The 21,611-nt window shown below is 33.8% G+C and overlaps 1 protein-coding gene across 3 annotated transcripts in view; it reads left to right on the forward strand.

The window, feature by feature from the left end:
* LOC149550325 (Mitochondrial substrate carrier family protein) overlaps window positions 1-21,611 on the forward strand; it is a 149,882-nt gene that overhangs the window by 103,414 nt on the left and 24,857 nt on the right. For all 3 annotated transcript variants that reach the window (XM_089793379.1, XM_089793380.1, XM_089793381.1), the window contains one exon: window positions 10,547-10,682. In XM_089793379.1, coding sequence (XP_089649505.1) covers window positions 10,547-10,682 — 136 coding nt within the window. The remainder of the gene's footprint in view (window positions 1-10,546; window positions 10,683-21,611) is intronic.

Here is a 21,611-nt window from a genome sequence, read left to right on the forward strand (position 1 = left end):
TTCAAGTTTCCTTGTTTGAGAGAGGATAGGATAGTATTTTATTTTGCATGTTGTCCTTGTCACAAGACACACATCAATAGGTTCTTAACAAAACTAATTTCGTCTTTTATAGGTAGTTGTTGGTATTTTCTTGATTAGGATTGAATTTCATTACTAATTCAAATATTAGGTGTGTTTACAGAGCTCTTGTGGTTGTTACTAGAATAATATCTCTATATTCTCCTAGTTGATATGTTTATATTTTTCATGGTCACTTGTTATCTAGATATTTCTCGTGTATGTTTGGATGTTTCCATTTTTTGTTTTAGTTCTTTTATGGAAACTTATATGTAAACTTGTATATATTAATATTATTGATCTCATTAAATTCAATTCATTATATTTTTCAAATCACTCTTCTTATATGGTAGCAAAGCTAAGCTAATTTTTTTCCGAGAAATTTATAATTTCTTTCTGAAATTATCAGTCTCATATTTTTTTTCAAATTCTGTCTGCAAATTGTAGATCTAAGATTTGGGTTTTCGCAGTCTTCTGGTTTTTCTCAAATCTAAAAATGTGCTTTTGCTTTTTCTGTCCTTACGAATTTGTGATGAAACCTCTCATCTTGCGGCTTGTTTTTTGGGGTTTTTGAAACCCTAAAACTTATGTTATTCTTACCACACTTCATAGCTTGCATGAATCTATTCAAGCAACTATATCTGTATCTATGAACATTTTTATGGTTGTTTTTATGCACTCAAAACACCCTAGAAGTGAGCTTACAAGTTGACTCTCTGCAAACACAGCAATTTTTTGAGTTTTGTCTAATTTATCTGCATTTCCAGGGGAACCCCTTTGCGTATTCCATTCCCACTTCAATCTTTTTTCATGTTTTTAACAAGAACACAATGACATTCCTTCTTCCTGTGACACATTTTTGGCTTGCACAACCCTACGTAAGGTCGTTTTCATTGTTACATATGGGTTTTTGCAGTTTTTGGCCTGTTTTTTTTTTCTCTGTCCCATTTTCTTTAGCTTTCTCAGCAGCCACGACATTACCTTGGTTGTTTCCTTCTGCAGTTGCCATTTTTTGTTGTAGATGTTCCTAGCTCCGAACTATGGTATTTTCAACAAATTCACAGTGGGTTTTCTTTATTTACGGACTTTCAGTTTTAGCCGTCTAGGGTTTCTTCAAAACTCTGTTTTTTCGGTTGGGTTGAAGTTTTGATTAAAGATTCCTTTTGGGTTTTTTATGAATATTTTTGGGTCTTTGTCCATTTTTTTGTCTTCTGCAATTTCTACATTGGAATTTGTATGCAGATATTTGTTGTTGAGCCTTGCATTCAATGCCTATTTTCTACCATAGTCTTGTTCAAGTACGTGATTTTTACACATTCGTCATATTCTACCTTGATATGTTTGCCGAATTTCTGTCATCCACCTTTGACCTCAGTTTTCTAGGAATGGCATCTCTAACAAATATTCTGCTTGAGGGGAGTCAGAAATTCAATGGTAGAAACTACAATACCTGGAAGTAGTGTACTAACCCAAACCAATAATGACTTTAACAAGCACCAAATTCATTTACTATTTAGTTGTTTGACATTTCGTCAAACACTTTCCAAGCAACAAATGGCGCAACACCAAAGGTAGTATTGGAATGACACATAATTTTCTATGCAAAGACTGATAATTGATTCACAATTCAATGCTGCAACTTTTAATACAATTCAAGTTTGTTTACACAACATCCTTCTTATCCAACTTTGATATTGATAGCAATTGAAATTCTGCAAATTATTCCTTTCTTATTCATTCAACTTAATTCGCTAAATACCAGTATGAAAACAAAGCACAATGAGCAATTTCTACTTTCAAATATTTCCCTTATACAATAAATTACTGCTGAAAATACAATCCAGTTATTTATTGACAACAATTAAATATTAAAACCTGGGTATGATTGTCTGCAGTTGTTTACAACAGTCTCACACTCTGGGCATGTGCGTTCAGCCTTCCTGAGTGCAGTCCATGCAGTTTACTGCTGGGCACTACGTGCAGTATGAGCACCTAACCTTCCATCACCCAAACAAGCCTCCAATGCTTAGAAGAAAACTACAGCAGATCAGCCCAGCATTGGATATAGCAGATGCCAAAATCTGGAATAATTTAATGGGCCTTAGGCACAATGAAAACAGCCAGTGGTGGTAACAAGTTTCTCACAAATTCAATTTCCAGGTAGATGCCCAAAATCAGAAATATCAAATCCCAAAGTTCCGATGCAAACAAATAATAACTTCAGTAGTGATAAAATCCAGTGATATAGCAAATGAAATAAACCTCCAGCAATCACAAGTCTTCCAAAACACAGTAGCCACAGAATGGAAGATGTTAACTAATTCTCTTCCCAGCCAACAGTACGAGGAATCACAATCTCAGACCCAAACCATTATACATCAGCAATGGTTGGAAACTCACAAACTCAGAAACCCTCACAAGAGATAGATAAAAATCAAATAGACAAATGGATGCTTTTCTATCAAAATGAGCTCATATTTATAACCCCCATTGGGGCAAAGTTTCCCAAATGCAGCTTCACTTAGGAAGCTTCCTCAACACAAAATCATATAAAAATCAAATAGACAAATGGATGCTTTTCTATCAAAATGAGCTCATATTTATAACCCCCATTGGTGCAAAGTTTCCCAAATGCAGCTTCACTTAAGAAGCTTCCTCAACACAAAATCATTTTATAACGTGCCGTATAATATAATTTATTAATTCATTTTTAGCTCCCAAAAATGATCTTTTCAACCATATCATAACATTACCACACACAAGGCCACCGTTTCTTGTGCCCAAGATTTAAAACTTTCCAACTTGGTTCCAACAAGCTATGGCACTAAGGTAGCCAAAGTACAATAGTAACAAAAATAACAACCTCAACATGTGTAGAATAATAATAATAATTCACCTGTCTTGCGAAAATGACTGAAGAAGTATCAAAATCAAACTTTGACAACACTAGAGTGATACTGGTGAAGAAAGACGCTGAATGAACTGGATGGAGTGACTTACTATAAATAGACACTCCCTCTAAGATTTTTGGAGCCCAAACTAGAAGCCCAAAATAATAACTAATAGCATCACTCAACTCAACTGAGCTCATTGGAACCAATTGTTGACTTACGATAAATAGTAAGTTCGTCAAAATTGAGCCAAAACTCACTATAAGCAACTAGAATGCCTATAACCCCACAACTGAGACCCTCAAATCCCACTGTCAGCTCACGAGGGTCGCAATGATGATTTGACTAAGCCAACTACATGAACCTGCTAAAAATGAGGACATTACAAGTAGCGTATGATGACAATCTTTGAAAATAGATGTCTTGACAAAATTGTTTTGGGCAAGACTAATTGTCTTGAAGATGAAGGCAAGGAGCAAGAAAATTTTGATGAGAAAAATCAAGAAGGTGTTATGCTTATCAAACTTTCGTCATTGATGACCCACTTCCGCATGTTCATTTTGGAAAATCAGTTCCTAAAATTTGGATGCACTTAAAAGGTTTACATGAATCTCTGATAAGAGTCGTGTGTTCTTAAAGAACATATACTTCATGATCATGAGGATGAACAGGTGTGGTGGATCATCTCAATAAAATGAAAGACATTCTAGATTAGTTAGAAGCAACTAATTGCAAAATAGAAGAAGACATGTTGGTGATCAACTCTAAAAGTCTACTGTCTTCTTTTGAGCACGTTTTTTAGACTTTAAACATTGCTTTAACCAATGTTGACTTGAGCTTTTCCAATCTCTACACCATGCTTTTATAGCAAGATCACTGGAAACAACAATTTGGTAGTGGTACCAGTTCATCTTCCAAAAAACAGACCTTTACAGCCAACATTCCTCTTCTTAGTCTTCAAAGCAAACATGCTCTACATTGGCATCAAAGGGCTCAAAGAAGATCATTTAGTGCAACTATTTCCATAAGTATGGTCATATGATGTTGGAGTGTCATAAATATTTAGCTGCATAGGCCAAGCAAAGTGGTTACCAGTTCATCTTCCAAAAAACAGACCTTTACAGCCAACATTCCTCTTCTTAGTCTTCAAAGCAAACATGCTCTACATTGGCATCAAAGGGCTCAAAGAAGATCATTTAGTGCAACTATTTCCATAAGTATGGTCATATGTTGTTGGAGTGTCATAAATATTTAGCTGCATAGGCCAAGCAAAGTGGTTTACAACCTAAAACGAATGTAGTAGAGTACATTGAACTTAGTAAGTCTACATTTCACACACTTATGGCTAAAAGATTTGCAAAACATGTGAAATCCCCTACCTAGTATATTCATTCAATTGCCTCATGCTACTTCACTCATTGCAGGAATTGGTTCATAGATTAGTCAGCTGTTCTTTGATTCACTTATTTTTGGAGGGGAAGAGTTCATCATTGTACGAAAGGGAAACATATGGATTCAGTTTGGAGGAAGGAAATTGCTTTTTCAATGTGTATTATATTCCAAGCATAGAACTCATACTTCTCTAAGTCAAATTTTGAGACGTTTTCCTCAGCTAGAGGCGATCTTCAGTTACATTAGTTCAGTATCATTGATCGGGAGACGTAGTCTATTGTTATCATGGGTCTTGAGGATCATGGTCTATCCAAACTTGTTGACTTTGATGATTCTCAGGAGCTTGCTATGACAACCACACGCTCTTCTGTTAGTACATTGACATCAATGCTATGGGCACTTAAATGTGCCCGATCTTTCTCAGCTTGTTTGGGAAGATCTTGTTATTAGATGACCGAAGATTTAGACCTAGAACCTCGGAGGTTGTGCAACATATCAGGTTGAGAAATAGCATCTCCCTCTGTTTTTAGATGGCAATTCTTAGATGACTTCTACGATATTACAATTGGCCCATGTCAATACTTGTGGACCTATGACTACTTTTTTTACTGGATCTAGTTATTTCTTACTTTTTGTTGATGATTTTAATCGTAAAATGTGGATGTATTTCCTTCATAAAAAATCAAAGTTGTTTGTTTTGTTTCAAAATTTCAAAGCATTTGTAGAAAAAGAGTCTAGTCAATATATTATTACCCTTAGAATTGACAACAGAGGATAATTTTGTTCTTTAGCCTTCTCCCAGTTTTGTGAAAATATGGCATAAAACACCAATTAACAACACCTTACATCCCTCAACAAAATGGTGTCTTTAGGCAGAGAAATTGCATGATTACCGAAATGGCTTGATCTATGTTTGAACACAAGCATGTTCCAAAGAAATTTTGGGCTGAAGCAATTAACGTTGTTGTCTATATTTTCAAGCACTCTTCTAAAGTAGTTGTCAAGAAAAAAACTCCAAAAGAGGCTTGGTCAGGTTGTAAGCCCAAAATTAGTCATCTGAATTTTTTTGGCTCCACTATTTTTGTGTGAATCCCTATTGGATGCTTGAAATGTATTTAACTAATACAATGCATATATAACTGTTAAATAATAATATTGGATATGAATTGGTGCTAGCACCACAAAAACAACCAGAGAAAATTCAGAACATATAATGCGATACAACATAACAATATAACTTTCATAACATAATAATCTCCCATACAAAACCATAATGATAGCTTGCTTCCATCCATTGTGGATACAAATAGACTCAATAGTTGGTTAAGTTTGCCAACTGTCCCTAATTGTTACCATTTAGAAATAACTATTTAATTATTGCACTGCTTAACTAGCAATTATTATTCTACCATAATAGCCGCCTATATCACCCCCCCCTCCCACCCGTCCAAAAGTTGTCGTCCAAATGAAAAAACTAAACATCAAAAACTCTAGAGGGATGGGTGAGAGGAAGTCCCTAGAGTTGTGGAAGTGGTAAATCCCTTGGTCATAAATCCAAATAAAATATCATTTAATAATTGAATTGACTACTATGAACTTTATGATTGATTAAACAAGTATCAATCCTAACTCGAAAAGGGGACATTACAAGTGGCATCAAAGCATGATACTGTCATCTTGTAGGGTAAAAGAGGATTTAAGAAAATAATTGGTATGAAAGACTAGTGTGAAAAGTCATTGAAGATTGGAAGAGGTTCAATAATAATCATGAGAACAACCTAAAAAATTGGACTAAAAGATGTACACATTTCAAATCAATAGAAAAAATTATCTAATGTGCTAGGGGACAAGCAATTTGAGGAAGTGTGAACTGTCATATCCCCATTGTAAAGAGAGAATTTTAATAATAAATAATACAATATTACTAAATAACTAATGATAATAAAATCATATATCAAAATTTATATTAACCTTTAAAAAGTAGATAATAATAAAATCACAATGGACAAATAAATAAATAAAATTGACTTCAAGAGATAATATTTTAGAATGTAAATAAGTAAATAAAAAATATAATTAAAAATAATATAGGTTAACTAAATTTAATGAAAAGTCAAGGGATATTTAATAAAGAGATGTGGCTCCTTCAAAATAAGATACAAAGAGATGGGAGTTCATTTCAAAAACAGGGAAGGAAGAGGAGAAAAACGTAGGAGTAAAAGAAGGAATAATGGAAGAGAAAAATAATGTAAAGAAAATAAGGAAAAGATTTTCTCAAAACGTATCAATGATAATGGAAGATGTGACTCTTTGGAAGGGTCATAGTTATGAATGGTTGTGGCTCCTTCAAAATAAGATAGAAAAGAGAGGGAGTTCATTTCAAAAAGAGGGTAGGAACAGGAGGAAAACGTAGGAGTAAAAGAAGGAATAATGGAAGAGGAAAATAATTTAAAATTATTGTAACTTTTTAAAAGGTTTATGATTATGAAGGGTTGTGAATTTTTGAAAGGATTGTAGGTATGATGTGCTGTAACTTTTCACATGGATTGTAATTGTGAAGGGGTGTGAGTTTTCAAATGGATTATGATTATAAGGGTGAATATAATTACAATGAGATTCTTCAGAAAAAGGATGAGGAAATAAATAATCTTATATGATTCTAAGATATATATATATATATATATATATATATATATATATATATATATATATATGTATGTATGTATGTATGTATGTATGTATGTATATTGCTCATATATTGTAAGTATAACTATTGTAGTATTATTTATAGTAATGAGATTGTAATATCAACTATAATAGCAAAAGCAGAAACATATATCTACATTTCAATCCTACTACTATTTCGCTCAGGAAGGAAGAATATAGTGTTACCAAATAGGAGCTTGTATAAATCCAATCTAATGAATGTTATCCCAATAGGGAGTAGGAGCCAATGTTCCGTAAATCTTCATGAAACAGACTTGGACTTTTAAACTTTGAGGGAGTCTATAGATGGTGCCTAGGCAACTTGGATAACACCTTTATCCTTCGGTCATAAATTTTTAAAAAATATCATGTAATAATTGAATGACGACTATGTACATTACGATCGATTATCATTCCGACTAACCCAAAAAGGGCCATTACAAGTGGTATTAGAGCATGATCCTATAAAAGTGGATATAAGAAAATAATTTATATAAAAGACTAATGTAAAAAGCCAATGCAGATTGGGAGAGGTTCAATCATAGTCACAAGAACCTAAAAAATTGGACTAAAAGATGTACATATTTCAAATCAATAGAAGAAACTATCTATTTTTTATAGGACAAGCAATTTGAGGAAGGGTGGATTGTCATACCCCCATTTTAAGATAGAATTTTGATATTAAATAAAACAATATTACTACATAAATAATAATAAAAAAGTCATATTAAAATTAATATTAAAATATGAAAAATAAGAAATCATTTTAAAATATTATTGTAATATAAAAATAATAATAAAAAAATTGCAATGACTAGAAGAGATAATATTGTAGAATGTAAATATTTAAATAAATAATATAAGTTAACTAAATCTAATGAAAAGTTAAGAGATATATAATAAAGAGACACAATTTCTTAAAAACAAGATACAAGGGAGGAGAGTTCATTTCAAAAAGAGGGAAGGAAGAGGAGGAAAAATTAAGAGTTAAAGAAGGAAATAATGGAAGAGGAAAGTAATGTGAAGAAAATAAGGAAGTGACTTTCTCGTAAGGTATCAATGATATTGGCTCTTTGAAAGGATGTGGCTCTTTGAAAGGGTCATAATAATGAATGGTTGTGTCTCTTCAAAAATGTTATAATTATAAAGTATTGTGACTTTTTGAATGGATATGATTATGAAGGGTTGTGACTTTTTGAAAAGATTGTAAGTATCATGGGCTGTGACTTTTTAAGTGGATTGTAATTATGAAGGGGTGTGACTTTTTGAATGGATTGTGACTATAAAAGAGAATATAAATACAATGAGATTTCCTCACAAGGAGGAGGAAATAAATAATCTTATATGATTTTAAAATATATTATATCCATAGGATCTACATATATATATATATGAATGTTGCTCATATATTGATATGTGTAACTATTGTATTATTAATATTATTTACAGTAATGAGATTATATTATCAACTATAATAGCAAAATCGGAAATTTATGTCTACATTTCAATCCTGCTATTATTTGGCTATGAAAGGAAGAGTATAGTATTACCAAAAATGAACTTGTACAAATATAATCCAATGGATCTTATCCAAATAGAGGGTAGGGGTCAGCATTTCATAAATCTTTGCGAAACGGACATGGAACTGTAAACTTTGAGGGAGTCCACAGATGGTGTCTAGGCAACTTGGATAACATGTATATCCTTCGATCGTAAATCCAAATAATAATATCATTCAATAACTGATATGACCAATATGAACACTACGATTGATTAAATAAGTATCAATCCTGACTAGCCCAGAAAAGGGACATTGAATTCACACAAAGAGCACGATCACAACTAGTCTTCATTCTTAGAGATATTGGTTTGTACTCTCAGTATTGATTATTGAGCCATGACTACAGGAAGATTTAAGAAGACAGAGTATATTTAGAGGTTTATTTGTAGACTTATTTCCTTCGCATCGCTGGCTGCTAAGATCTTCCGGAAGGCCGTATTTCCCCCGGGAGGCATGAGATTTTTTCAGGTTTGCTGTGAGAATTGGGAGGACTTTGGAGGGCACTAAAAGAGGCGTCCAGGGTTTTTCATAGATGCTGTACATTAACGTAAATTCTGAGGCTGTTTATTCCCTGTTTGGACTCCATTTTTGGGCACCAGTTTGCTAATTATTCTCAATATTGCATTCATTTTGCATTTGCAGTAAATGGAGAACAAAAAACAAAGAAAAACAAGGTTACGTGTTACACCCTCAAGGAGTAAACAGGCCGTACTTCTCCCTGGGAGGCAAGAGATTTCTTCAGGTTTGGTGTCAGGTTTTGGAGGACTTTGGAGGGCACTAAAAGAAGCATCCAGGGCTTTTCATAGATGCTGTTCATTAATGTAAAATCTGAGGCTGTTTGTTCTCTGTTTGGAATCCATTTTTGGGCACCAGTTTGCTAATTACTCTCAATATTGCATTCATTTTGCATTTGCAGCAAATGGAGAACAAAAAGCACAGAAAAATAAGGGTACATGTTACAGCTTAAGGTTGATAAACTACACCCTCGAAGCATCACCCCACTAAACTTTGTCTTTATGCTTGGACTAGAATGCCAAAAATGGTAGTAATAGTCCTCCACATCTAATTTGTTGAAGGAAAAGGTTAAAGAGCAAAAAATTCATTCATCTGTAGCTTAAATTCTCAATTTACTTGTTTACTTCTCCTCTTAAAATAGTGTTATTATAGATGTGCATCATAAGGTACAACACATGTTTAATAAATTCACACATTAAAATAGTTATATTGCACCATTATATCATTATTAAGAGGGTATGGATAAATCTGCACAATGCAACATTAGCATTCCAACAACTTACAATGAAAATATCGAAGGGCTTATTATGACTTCACATTTGAAGGATTGATGTTTTACTTCAAAGTAACAAAATCTCTTGGTTAGTTTGAATGAAAATTGTCACTAGAACAAACTTTGGTAACATTTGACTGCCAATTTTTTTTATCAACGTGATAGTATGTTGGAGATTACATTGTAGACCAAATCACCACATGGAGTTTCTCCTAGGAATCATGTTTAGTCCATGCATGCAGACAAAGTTTCTGTTATAGAATTGGAAGAAACAGACTTGTAAATTTTTATTAAAATGGCGTAAATGTAATAATAAGGAACAAGCAAAGCAACTTTGGCTATTTGTAAGAGTGAATTCTAATTTCTATATGGACAAGTTGAACTCTCTTGATTTTTCACCAAAAAATAAATATGAAAATACTGTTTCCATTATTTATTAAAATTAATCCATCCAGTGTGATTCTTTCGCATCATTTATCGAGATTTATTTGATTTTTCTGTATATTTTTAATTAGCAATAAAAGAATGTCGGTACACCTAAACCATCCCTGAAAAATTATAAGCATTTTGAATTTTTTTTTCTGATGTTAGTTGATGGGTTTTAGGTTTGAAATATGTTGCTCACTTGAACCAGATTTTTCTACTCTGCAGATCTATTGACGAGACAGGTCCATTATCTCCTCTGGAGCTAAGTGTAACAGCTGGAATTTCAGGTTCAATAGCCGCTCTTGCATCTCATTCTTATGACACGGCTAAAAGTCAAACTCAATCCATTGTTACACCAAAGGTATGTGTCTTGTTGATAGCTAAAATTTGGGTTAAAGAATGTAACACATCTTTATTTTTAAATGCCTTTTGATTCTTTTATTGAATGATTCCATGTTATGCATAGATGGAGTATCTACACATTTACGAAGCCATATTTTGGAATTGCCCCATGTTCAAATATTTCTTTTGTTACCCTTGGATATTACATGAAATCAGGCATAAGAGTTATTATACCTATCAACATTATTGTTTCCCCTTGCTGTGGTCATAATGATAGACCCAAGCACAAAGACCAGTGAGATCACTTCCACAGATATATCATTAAGTAAACTGAAATCATGTTATAGCACTTAAAAAGTTTATTAATATGTTTATTGACTTGACTTAGGATTAAAATGCATATTGGTGGGGAATTTGAACCCAAAAGCACATGCATTTTGAAAAGCATGTGTTATTCCTCCCTAGAAACACATCATCACTTCTTTAATAAATTTTTTTTGATCCTTTTGGTCTCCAAAACACATGGTTTCCACCCCAAAAAACATGCCATTACTTATGTTTTCTTGTAAAAGCATGTAAGTGGCGATTTTAAAGTAAAAAACACATGCTTTTGTATCTAAAAAGTGTCTTTACTCATATGGGTGGTGAATTCAGACCCAAAAGCACATTTTTTGTGACCAATCTATACTTGTTTTTATAACCATTGAAAAGGTGGCAATTTTTGCTTTAGAAACACATGCTTTCCATTATCAAAAGAATGCCATTACTTCCTTTACATGCATTTTTGTGTGAAGTGGGAATTTTGGACTTGAAAACAAATGTATTGAGCACTAAAAAGTGTCTTTATCTTGTAAGGCATTTTGCTTGTCCAAGCATGGGTGACACTTTTTAGCCCAAAAGAACATGTTTTTGACTTGCTAAAACCCACGAAATTTGAGCTTTTCTGAGAAAAACGGGATTTGCAGCAAAGCATCACTCATACCTTGGTTAATACTTGATGGATTTTGCTCTCCATAGGGTCATTTGCATGAAATCACCCAGGGATCATTATTAGCTATTGAAAAGTGCAGATTAAAGAGATTTTGCTCATTCGACAGCTCGTCTAGGGTGCATTTTTGCCCAAAAACGCCTTGTGTTTGAGCATTTTTCTTCATCAAAAATTTCAACTCTTTGGCTCAAGGTGAGATCTAAAGCACTGTTTTTTTTCCAGCTTGCATACAATCCTTTTCAACTTGCATATAATGTTCTAGATGCCATTTTTACTATTCATTGCATATTGCATATTGGTTGATCAAAGTAGATGCTAAAATGATGCATTTTTAATCTCCAACTTCTACAATTGACGAGCCACAAATTTTGACTCAAATTTTGCAAAGGCTGAGTCAAGATTCTAAGTCTATTTAACTCTCAATCTTGCAAATATTTTAAATCCAAAAAGAACCATCTTTGAAATCATTTTTAGATTTTTTGTAGACCCTCTTTTGTGTTGATTTTATGGGATTGCTGCAAATGTACTAAGCACTGCGATGTATTTGCTATGTGTGTTCCAAAAGAAGTAAACTCTTAATTTATAATGAATATAGGCCATGAAGAGACATGTCCCTTCATGGGACATGTCTATTCGTTAAATTGCTAATTAATATAATAGAAAATCATGGTTATATATACATATGTGTGTGTGTGTGTGTGTGTATTTCTCTCATAATAATAAACTTATATCTTGTATATATATATATAGGTTTATTCGACTGAAGCTACCAAACATCAACACTTCCTCTTAGTTAGGGAGGATAAACACAAGATAGATATTACACCATTGGTAATATTAAGAATGTCAAATTCTAAGGATATCTTTGATGAGAAGATATCCACCACTTTGATATCACATTTGATATCATGAGTATTGGTCTTCCAAAATATCAACACATGATATTCACCAATACTCTAAGTAGGGTTTGATATCATGACTATTGGTCTCCGAGAATACATGATATTCACCAATTACTAAAAAATGTTTCATATTACATCTGCTATCATGAGTATTGGTCTCCCAGAATATCAATGATCTTCACCAAATACTCTTTGAGTAATGGCCTTTCTAAAAAATCAAGTCGCATGATATTTACCAAGTACTTTGTGTAATGACCCTCCAGAACATCAATTTTCATAACATACACCATGTATTCAAAATTTATAAGGTATTTGCACACACATTCTCATAATGCTTACCATATAAACATCCACCATGCAAAGCATAATCTATCACAATTTGCATAGACATCATAATAGAAAATTAAGTTATTGTAAGATCATCACCTTTCAATAACTTCTGCAAGTACAAGTGACATCATTTGGAAGTAATCACTTCCTCACGATGTACATAAGGGGTAAGCCCATTAAAATCACATAGTCATGAGGTATATTCATGAATCGTAGTCTTCTTGACTGCTACAATTTATTGATCACTGGAGAATCCATCTCAACATGGTTTACTCCCTTTGAATCAATCTGATCAAGATCTTCAAAGGTCAATAGAAACACTTCAGCCGGATGTGTCAAACTCCCTCTGAACATCAATCTTCTCCATTTCTTACTTTTAACTAAGTGCCATATTCCCTATATGAAACATTTTTCCTACAATTACAATCTTGGAGAAAAAGATCAAGGCACATAGCTGTTATCGTGCATATAGAAATACAAAAATTAAGAGAGAATAATATAGATAAATTTCTAATTGAAATATAACGAAACTCTTTATATTTAACAAACATTATCAATTTTAATATTATTTTAAATCAAATGCCACATATATTCTCAATTATACCACATATGATATTTATTAAACATAAAAGAATATAAAATCATCACTACCATTAACACATACCTTATTACTTACCTGTTCTCATGTCATGTCTTTTTCAAATTCTTCTTTCATGCTTGTGAATGGTGGGATGTTAGTCTTCGTTCGGTTCTCCCTCATACAAGTGCCACATGCATACATTTCACCTTTGTCCCATTTTCCTTTGTGAACAGTGATTGGATACATTTATATGTGCCTCCTTATGCGACACCTTTTCTACCTTATTTGTATGCATTTAATCTCTCCATGTTCACGGTGTTTTATCTGCTATTCTTCACCGCTTTGTTGTGGGCTTTTCCATGTGGTGGCAGTATGTTCTTATAAATTATTCAGTAGGCAAATCTTTTTGACTTCATACCTCTTCCCGATGGCTAGCTTAATTTATTTCCTTAGTATAATTCTTATTGCTTGCTAATGTGTCTTTTCCTTAGCTTACTTCACTCTGCTTTATTTTCCATCGGACATAAAACTTGGTCACGCTTATAGTGACATGCTATATTATCTGGTACTAAGTCCCGATACACACAAACTTCTGCTCCATGAGTCCACACGGTCAAAATGAGCTCTGAGACTACGATTACTCGGGGTTTATTCTTCGTGGGCTCTGCTTCTCCTTTCTTTGTTACTATATGCCATATACTAGACTAACAAAAGAACCCTTTTAATTTGCAGGCATGTCAATCAAATCTGTTTGGTGTTGTTTGAGTTCTTCTAAGAACCATTAGTTGTATTTAGTTATGCGTAAAATCTTCATATTCATATTTACTTCTTGGAACCTCATATCTCATTCCTTAACAAGGCCCTCATATTTCATGTGCTATCTGCTGACTCTCAGTATTAATCCTCCTCGGTATTGATCAGCTCAGGTTGAATAGAAATGAATGAACTGCTTGTGTTTCATGTCAATGTTATATTTTATGCCAATATCCAAATCGTCATATTCATTGTTGTTATTGATCCATATATCATGCCTTATTCGAGACTGGGTGAAATCTGTGTTGCTTAGTATGATATATAATATGAAAGACTGGATCATTGCATGCCACTAGGTATTTCATCCTTATATTTGGCGTTACCAATCATTCCATATATTTTCCATGTTCTCAATACAATCGCATGTCATTTTCTGTATCAGCGATGTCTTCATCATACAAAAATTGCCATTAGTTGTCTTCACAAACTCTCGATGGTAATGTATAGTTTTTGTCTTGCTCAATCACTTCTTATCTCGATTGGGTCACCAATGTTATTGAAAACAATAATCACTCTGACTTCTGACATTTACTATTGCCTGCATAGATTTTCCTATGTAAAGCATCGACTTGCATATGCACAAGAAATTCCGCCCTACATCTCAGTGGTTCTCTGACTGTTGCTTTATATCTATATTTTCTAATGAATCCTTCAACTCTATTCAATGCATTGACGTGGTGGGTTTGACATAGCCTCATACACCTCATTTTTATGTAATTGCTGATCCATTTTCTGCTCAATGATTTATGATGAATGCTGCCGTAAACACTGCTGCATATTAATTATTAATGTTTTCAAATTTCACAAGCCCTGGGAAAGAAACACTACTCTGATACCATGTTGATTTTTTGGGATTGGTGTAAATTTACTAAGCACTGCCATGTATTTAGTATGTGTGTTCCAAAAGCAGCAAACTCTTAATTTATAATGAGTATAAGCCATGAAGAGACATGTCCCTTCATGGGACATGTCTATTCATTAAATTGCTAATTAATATAATAGCAAATCATGGTTATTTATATATCATTATTATATTAAGTTATCTCATAATAATAAATTGTAATGTCCCCTTTTTAGCATTCATAGCATGATGTTGTCATTAGCCTATTTCCCCACAGTCCCGTAGGCTAACCAGGACATCAAAAGGGCTTAGAGGCCATTTGGCCTAGATAGTTTCAGTTGCAGGTCTTTCTGAGGGGTTTTGAGGCAACTTTGGGCATACTTACTATTTATAGTAAGTCATCTTGGGCATGGGTGGACATCCAGTGGCAGTGGTATGTTGATGGTAATTGTTTAAAATCGGCAAGAAGACTTGTTTATCATTGATAAGATTTGTTTTGCATTGATAAAGCTATTTTATAAAGTTAAATTTAAATATTTAACTTTATTAATACATAGACTATAGTTTGTGGGAAATATTTAAATTAAAAGAGTCCCTTTTATTTTATAACACATTGGAGACATAAGTTACATAAAGGGAGTTATGTTTTATCCCACATTGAGAAAACGAAGGATGGAGCTCTTGTGAGAACATTATAAAAGAAATGGAAGAGCTTCTTTTAAGCATAGGTGGAAATATCAAAGAAATTGGAGAATTTTCTGGAGGTTATGTCTCAATAGTTTGAAGGACGAAATCCCTTCAAGCTGAAAATCTTGACGCCATTGAAAGATATGGTCTTGAGATTCAACAAGGTAGCAATCCGAAAAAGCAGAAACGAAAAAGAAGTCCGAAAAAGCGGAACCGAAAAAGCAGGCGAAAAAAGTGGAATCGAAAAAGAAAGCGGAAAAAGTGGAATTGAAAAAGCAGGCGGAAAAAGTGGAATAAAAAAAGCAAGCGGAAAAAGCGGAACCGAAAAAGCAGGCCGAAAAAGAAGTTCGAAAAGTAAAGCAGAAGGGGCAGCATTGAAGGAAAATTATTACAGCCATCTACAACCAGGTTCCCTTATTAGTATTGTTTGTTTTAGGGTATTATAAGTTTCAGCTGTAAGTGTGCATTATACTAGCATTGTCATTTTGTAATCCATGTAAATGCCAAAGTCTTGGCCATATTTCATGAGCATTGTATTAGAAATTTGATTGCAATCAAAAAGATAATAGTTGCTGGTGTCATTTAAGCAATTCAATCTCATTATTTATCAGCTAGATAGTTTGCATACCAACTGTTTGCAAAAATGCCAGTTGGCTGTAGGTGTTCTTTTCTCATGCTTAGATCATAATATATGCACTGAATATTGTCAAAATTAGGAGCACACTCATGTTAGGTCATTGTGTAGTCCATTTTGAGTCTTCTAGCACAAGTTTCTCATTGATGCAAATTGAAAAAAAGTCATTTAAAGCGAGCTGAAATACTATATCAGTCATATGTCTCTTGCATGTGAATTGTTTGACAAAATTCTTTGAGCCTTCAATCAGCATCTTTGAGAGCAGATTTGAGGAGGGTTACTACAGTGGTATCAGAGCTTGCTTGCAAAGTGTTTGACGAAATGTCAAACAACTGAAGTATAAAGATATTTGGTGTTTGAAGAAATTATAACCTATTGGGGTTATTACATAAACTTCTATCTCATATATAATGAACACGTATATATAAATTATATCTCATATATAATTATATATATAGGTTTATTCAACTGAAGCTACCAAACATCAACATTTTGTTGTATGTTTCAGTCCCTTAGATCCTCTTTGTGGTCTCTCGTTGGACATTAATAATTTTAAGTTATCTTATCTTATCACGATGGCATAATATGCTGCTCTAGTTGTGGAAATGATGCTATAGATTCCCAAACATAGCGGCTAGCCACACAAATGAAATGTTGCTCTTAATGAACTGCACCAATATGTAGGCAACTTGCCTTGAGAATAGCAGACATCTCTATCTTTGCAACTGAGGCTTAAGTTATCCTTCTTTAAGTTGCCTTTCAAAGCAATCCATGATATTCTGCCAGTGAATGCAACCTCACGAAACTCTCGATATCCATCAGTAGTGCCAATGATATTGATTCTTCTATAAGAATCCCTTCATGCCACAAGACCAATATCACATTTATCTGGAGATCCTTCTATAGAAACAGGGAAAATGCAATGGCCTCCACAACACAACAAACTCATCTCGTTCCTCGTAAAGGGACGATGCTCAAGATTCTCCACCCAACAATTAAATAAAGCCATTGTTATTATGTTTATGTCATTATGCCTCAATCATAATCACAACTGAATTTTTCAAATGTAATCCTCAATTCCTACGGTACTTGTATCATCCTGATAACAATAATTTTGATATATTGCACCAAGTATTAAAATGAGTTGGGCTTGACTATAGTCTCCAGCAGCCTGATATATCTCCCTTTAAGATTCCTGACTTGACAAAGTCTTCCCAAATATATCTCCGAACAATCAAATATAATAATCACCCCTATCATATCCATGGATAATAGTTTCATGCCCAAGAAGGCACGAGATTGTGACTTTAGCATTATTGAAAGTATGAGACAAATTAAGACCAAGGATTCTTGATAAATACTAATATCAAAATATTTCCAAAAGATCTCTGCTCCTATCACTGAATCACACCTATGGCTTCACAAAATTATGAATTTTATTTATTTTGCATGTGACATCATAACACATGAGTTTTCAAAGAAAAATACTTCTTGCCAAAATTTATGCATGTCCTTTATTGAATCGAACTTATTTTCTCCAAATTAATAAGGTGCCATAATAAATTAGAGAGAATCCACTCTCACAGTTATGCTTAGATATATTCAGAATAGTAAATATTTATCTTATTTCTCAACTAGGAAATAGAAACAATATGATCATTTTTGAACAATTCTTACAAATTTGTCTCTAAGGGAGACTTCACAAATTTCAATTATCTCGAGCAAACTAGGTTTGATAGTCTCATCATCGAAATTATGAAACACCTTCTGCTCCCAAGCTTTTGGAAATAGGAAGAGAAAATCTCAGATATTCCATAAGCATCTCCAATACATCACTAGGAACCCCTTTATAAAGATTTCCAAGAAGCATATAGAAAATAGGTTGACTTGACAAAATTGGAGAAATATATTTGATAAGGTGACATTATAATAACATTCTATTGTATTTGTTATTATTAAACTAAATTAACTAATATTGTCATCATTCGAATTTTTTTTGAAGACTTAATAAAATCGAATTTAATTTTGTCTCTAGGTTTTTTTGTTGAATCCTATCTCTCGGAAGTAATAGATTCCCCAATGTTTAGGGCATGTGACTCACAAGCATTTGAAGTAAGTATTGAATCATTCTCACAAACATGTGCTTCATGCAGTTAAGAAAAATTCTTGGTAGTGAATTTTTTGATATTTGGTCATAGATATAGTGCTTACATGGATATTTTCTCCATCGATTTAACAACCATCTTAATAGTGGGCAAGAAAAAGGTGGCTGTGGTGTAGTTATGTAGCAAGGTTTTAAAAAAAATCTTTGGGATCTTGACAATGTAATAAAAAATGTGGATAGAAAATTGATAGTTACCTACCCAAGCACTTCTTCATTGGTGGATGGGCATGAAATGTAATTCCTTGGCTCCTATTCTAACGCTTTGGAGTCATGTCACTATGGATTTTACGAAATCAATGATACTCAAAAGTTTTAGCTTCTTGAAAAGGTTAATGGATTTCACTTTGGATAGACTCTTGAGTGACATTATTGGGGACAAGGTACATGAAGGGGCTGAATGGGTCATCAAATACAAACATCTAGAGCACATTGCTGGTCTGGGCAGTCTGTACTCAACTAAAGTAGAGGTAGAAGAGCTTGAGAAAGTGCCAATAAATGAAAGGATAATGCCTCTTGCGGAAGATAGTCTTCAACAAGGTTTAGGGTCTTCAGTAGACGGTCCTCCTCCATCTCATCTAGGGACAAAATAACCCATATTTTCCTCTCTCTCTTTTTCTACCTGTTCCCTCTTTAGAATATAGAACAATTTGATATAGATAATACAAATGTTGGTGAACAATTTGATATAGATAATACAAATGTTGGTACTTAGTCCTTGAGATGATTTTGGCGTGATATCATGGACGAAAAAAATAGTTTTGATAGTGTAGCTAGATCTTGTTTCTAAAAGATGTTTTGGGAAATTGGATATTTTGAAACACGAAATTTATGATCAAAACTCTAATGAAATATGTAAGGGTTGTAGACTCAAAGATAAGATAGGCATATGTGCAATCTTTGTAAATATTTTATTGATGCTTTATATCAATCTATTTGGCTTAGGCCTTTTAGTGAGAAAACAAAATTAATTTAATTAATTGTCACTAAAAAAATTTAAGATATTGTGTTAGTTTTTGAAAGCTTTCCTAATATTTTCAACTAAGGAGTAAAAGTCTCCTAAACTAAAAGATTACAAAGATCTTTTCATGACAGATAAGATCAACAACTCATTAAAGCTAACAAAAAGAACTTAACTGAAGAATAAAAGAAAGCTACAAAAACGATTATTATATCACAATTAATGGTCATTCTACTTATTACATTAAAATCTTCCTGAAATTTTACAAATTTGTTTGGAATCAAGCACTTAGTAAGAATGTCTGTAGCTTGATCCTTAAGTTGGAAGATATTGCAACATCATGAATCCATCTTCTACAAGTTGTTGAATAAAATGACAATGTTGCTCCACATGTTTTGTTCACTTGTGGAAGTATGGATTCTTGGCAAGCTTTAGTATCCCTTGGTTGTCACAAAACAAGGACAAAGGCCCCACTTGAGACATTTTCATGTTAGAAAGCATCCTCTAGAGCCAAAATACCTTACATGTTGCTTTGATGGTTCCTTGATACTCAAACTTATGTCAAGGAAAGAGCTACTACCTATTGCTTCTTATTGGTCCATGTGACTACATCCGTATCAAGGCTAAAAATGAGTGGTCCACGGAACCTCAAGATAGGGAATGAGAGGAAGGAGGGATGGATCTTGGGGACAAGGAAATGAAGGGCCTAAGTTTGGGGACAAGTTGGAGCGAGGGTTTTGGGGGGGCGGGGCAGAGGCGGGGGGGGGGGGGGGGGGGGAGCGGTCGTTGCAACACTCATATACATAAATTAGTTGAAAATCTAGTTATAAACTTGAATGCTAAATAAAATTTGACAAATGAAAATGTCAATTCAAAGATTTCTATTATATTTGAAATATCATAAAGATGAGTACAATAGTAGCATGATATGAAAACAAGTACAAAATATTAATGTAGTGAAGAGAGGCTTCTAATCATGCCTAAAGGCAAATGCCTCATCTCTGGATCTATTGGACTCTGCGTGGTTAAGCTCGGCCAAACTAACACCAACCAACCCTACATTTGAAATCATAGGCACTAAAACTAAGTAATTTGTTTTTTTTAAATGCACTTTTAAACATCCTCAAAACGAGATACTTCTGATGTCCCAAGCTTTTGGGGCGTTGAGACATCTCAAATGTCTAAGCAGTGGTAGCAGGAGGGTAACAAGACATCCACTTCTTGTTCACGAATTTAGGTGATATCCCTGTCCTAGAAGCGTGGGATTTTTGGTGGGTGGGGTGGGGGGTGCGGGGATGCGAAGGGGGCAGATACATCTGTGTGGTTCACTGCTGAAGACATATCTAGAAGTAGACTTGCTATCATCAACAAATCTTATCCAATTTGATGTGTGAAGCCAATCAGCATAGGATACAAATCTTAACCAAAATGCACTTTCAAATTTCTCTTTCACATTTCACATTTCACAATACCCGCTTCACTGCAATCCAATTCAGCCTTTGGGACTGTCATGAAACAAGAAATGTAATGCAACATAACTCAAATCAGGTCTAGTGATTGTAAGGTAGACAAGGCTGTTCACTAGTTGCCTGAAAATTGACTCATTAATGACCTTTGAGTCTGATTGGGCTGAAAAAAGATGAAATTTTGCAATATGTCATTTGGAACTTGTCTAGAAAACTCTTGGCATATTTAAATTGAGAAATAATAATACCACGCCCTATCTGCCAAATCTCTACACCTAGACAATAATGCAGAATGCCTTAATTGGTCATATCAAAAGTCTGGCCCAATTTCCATTTTATTTGCTCAAGAAAATGTGGCCCAGCACTTGTAATGATAATATCGTCCACATAGATGACAAGAAGGATGATAACATTACCTATGCATTTGAATGATATCATTACCTATGCATTTGACATATAAATTGGGATCTAATGGACTTCTTTGAAACCCTTGTTCATCCAAATATTTGTCAGTCTTTATGCACCATGCCCTGGGTGCTTGATTTAGGCCATAAAGGGCTTTAGTCAGTACGCATTCCTGATGCT

The sequence above is a fragment of the Cupressus sempervirens genome, chromosome 7 (genome assembly GCF_028749045.1).
Source record: "Cupressus sempervirens isolate cs-2001-9-10 chromosome 7, ASM2874904v1, whole genome shotgun sequence".
Taxonomy (NCBI): domain Eukaryota; kingdom Viridiplantae; phylum Streptophyta; class Pinopsida; order Cupressales; family Cupressaceae; genus Cupressus; species Cupressus sempervirens.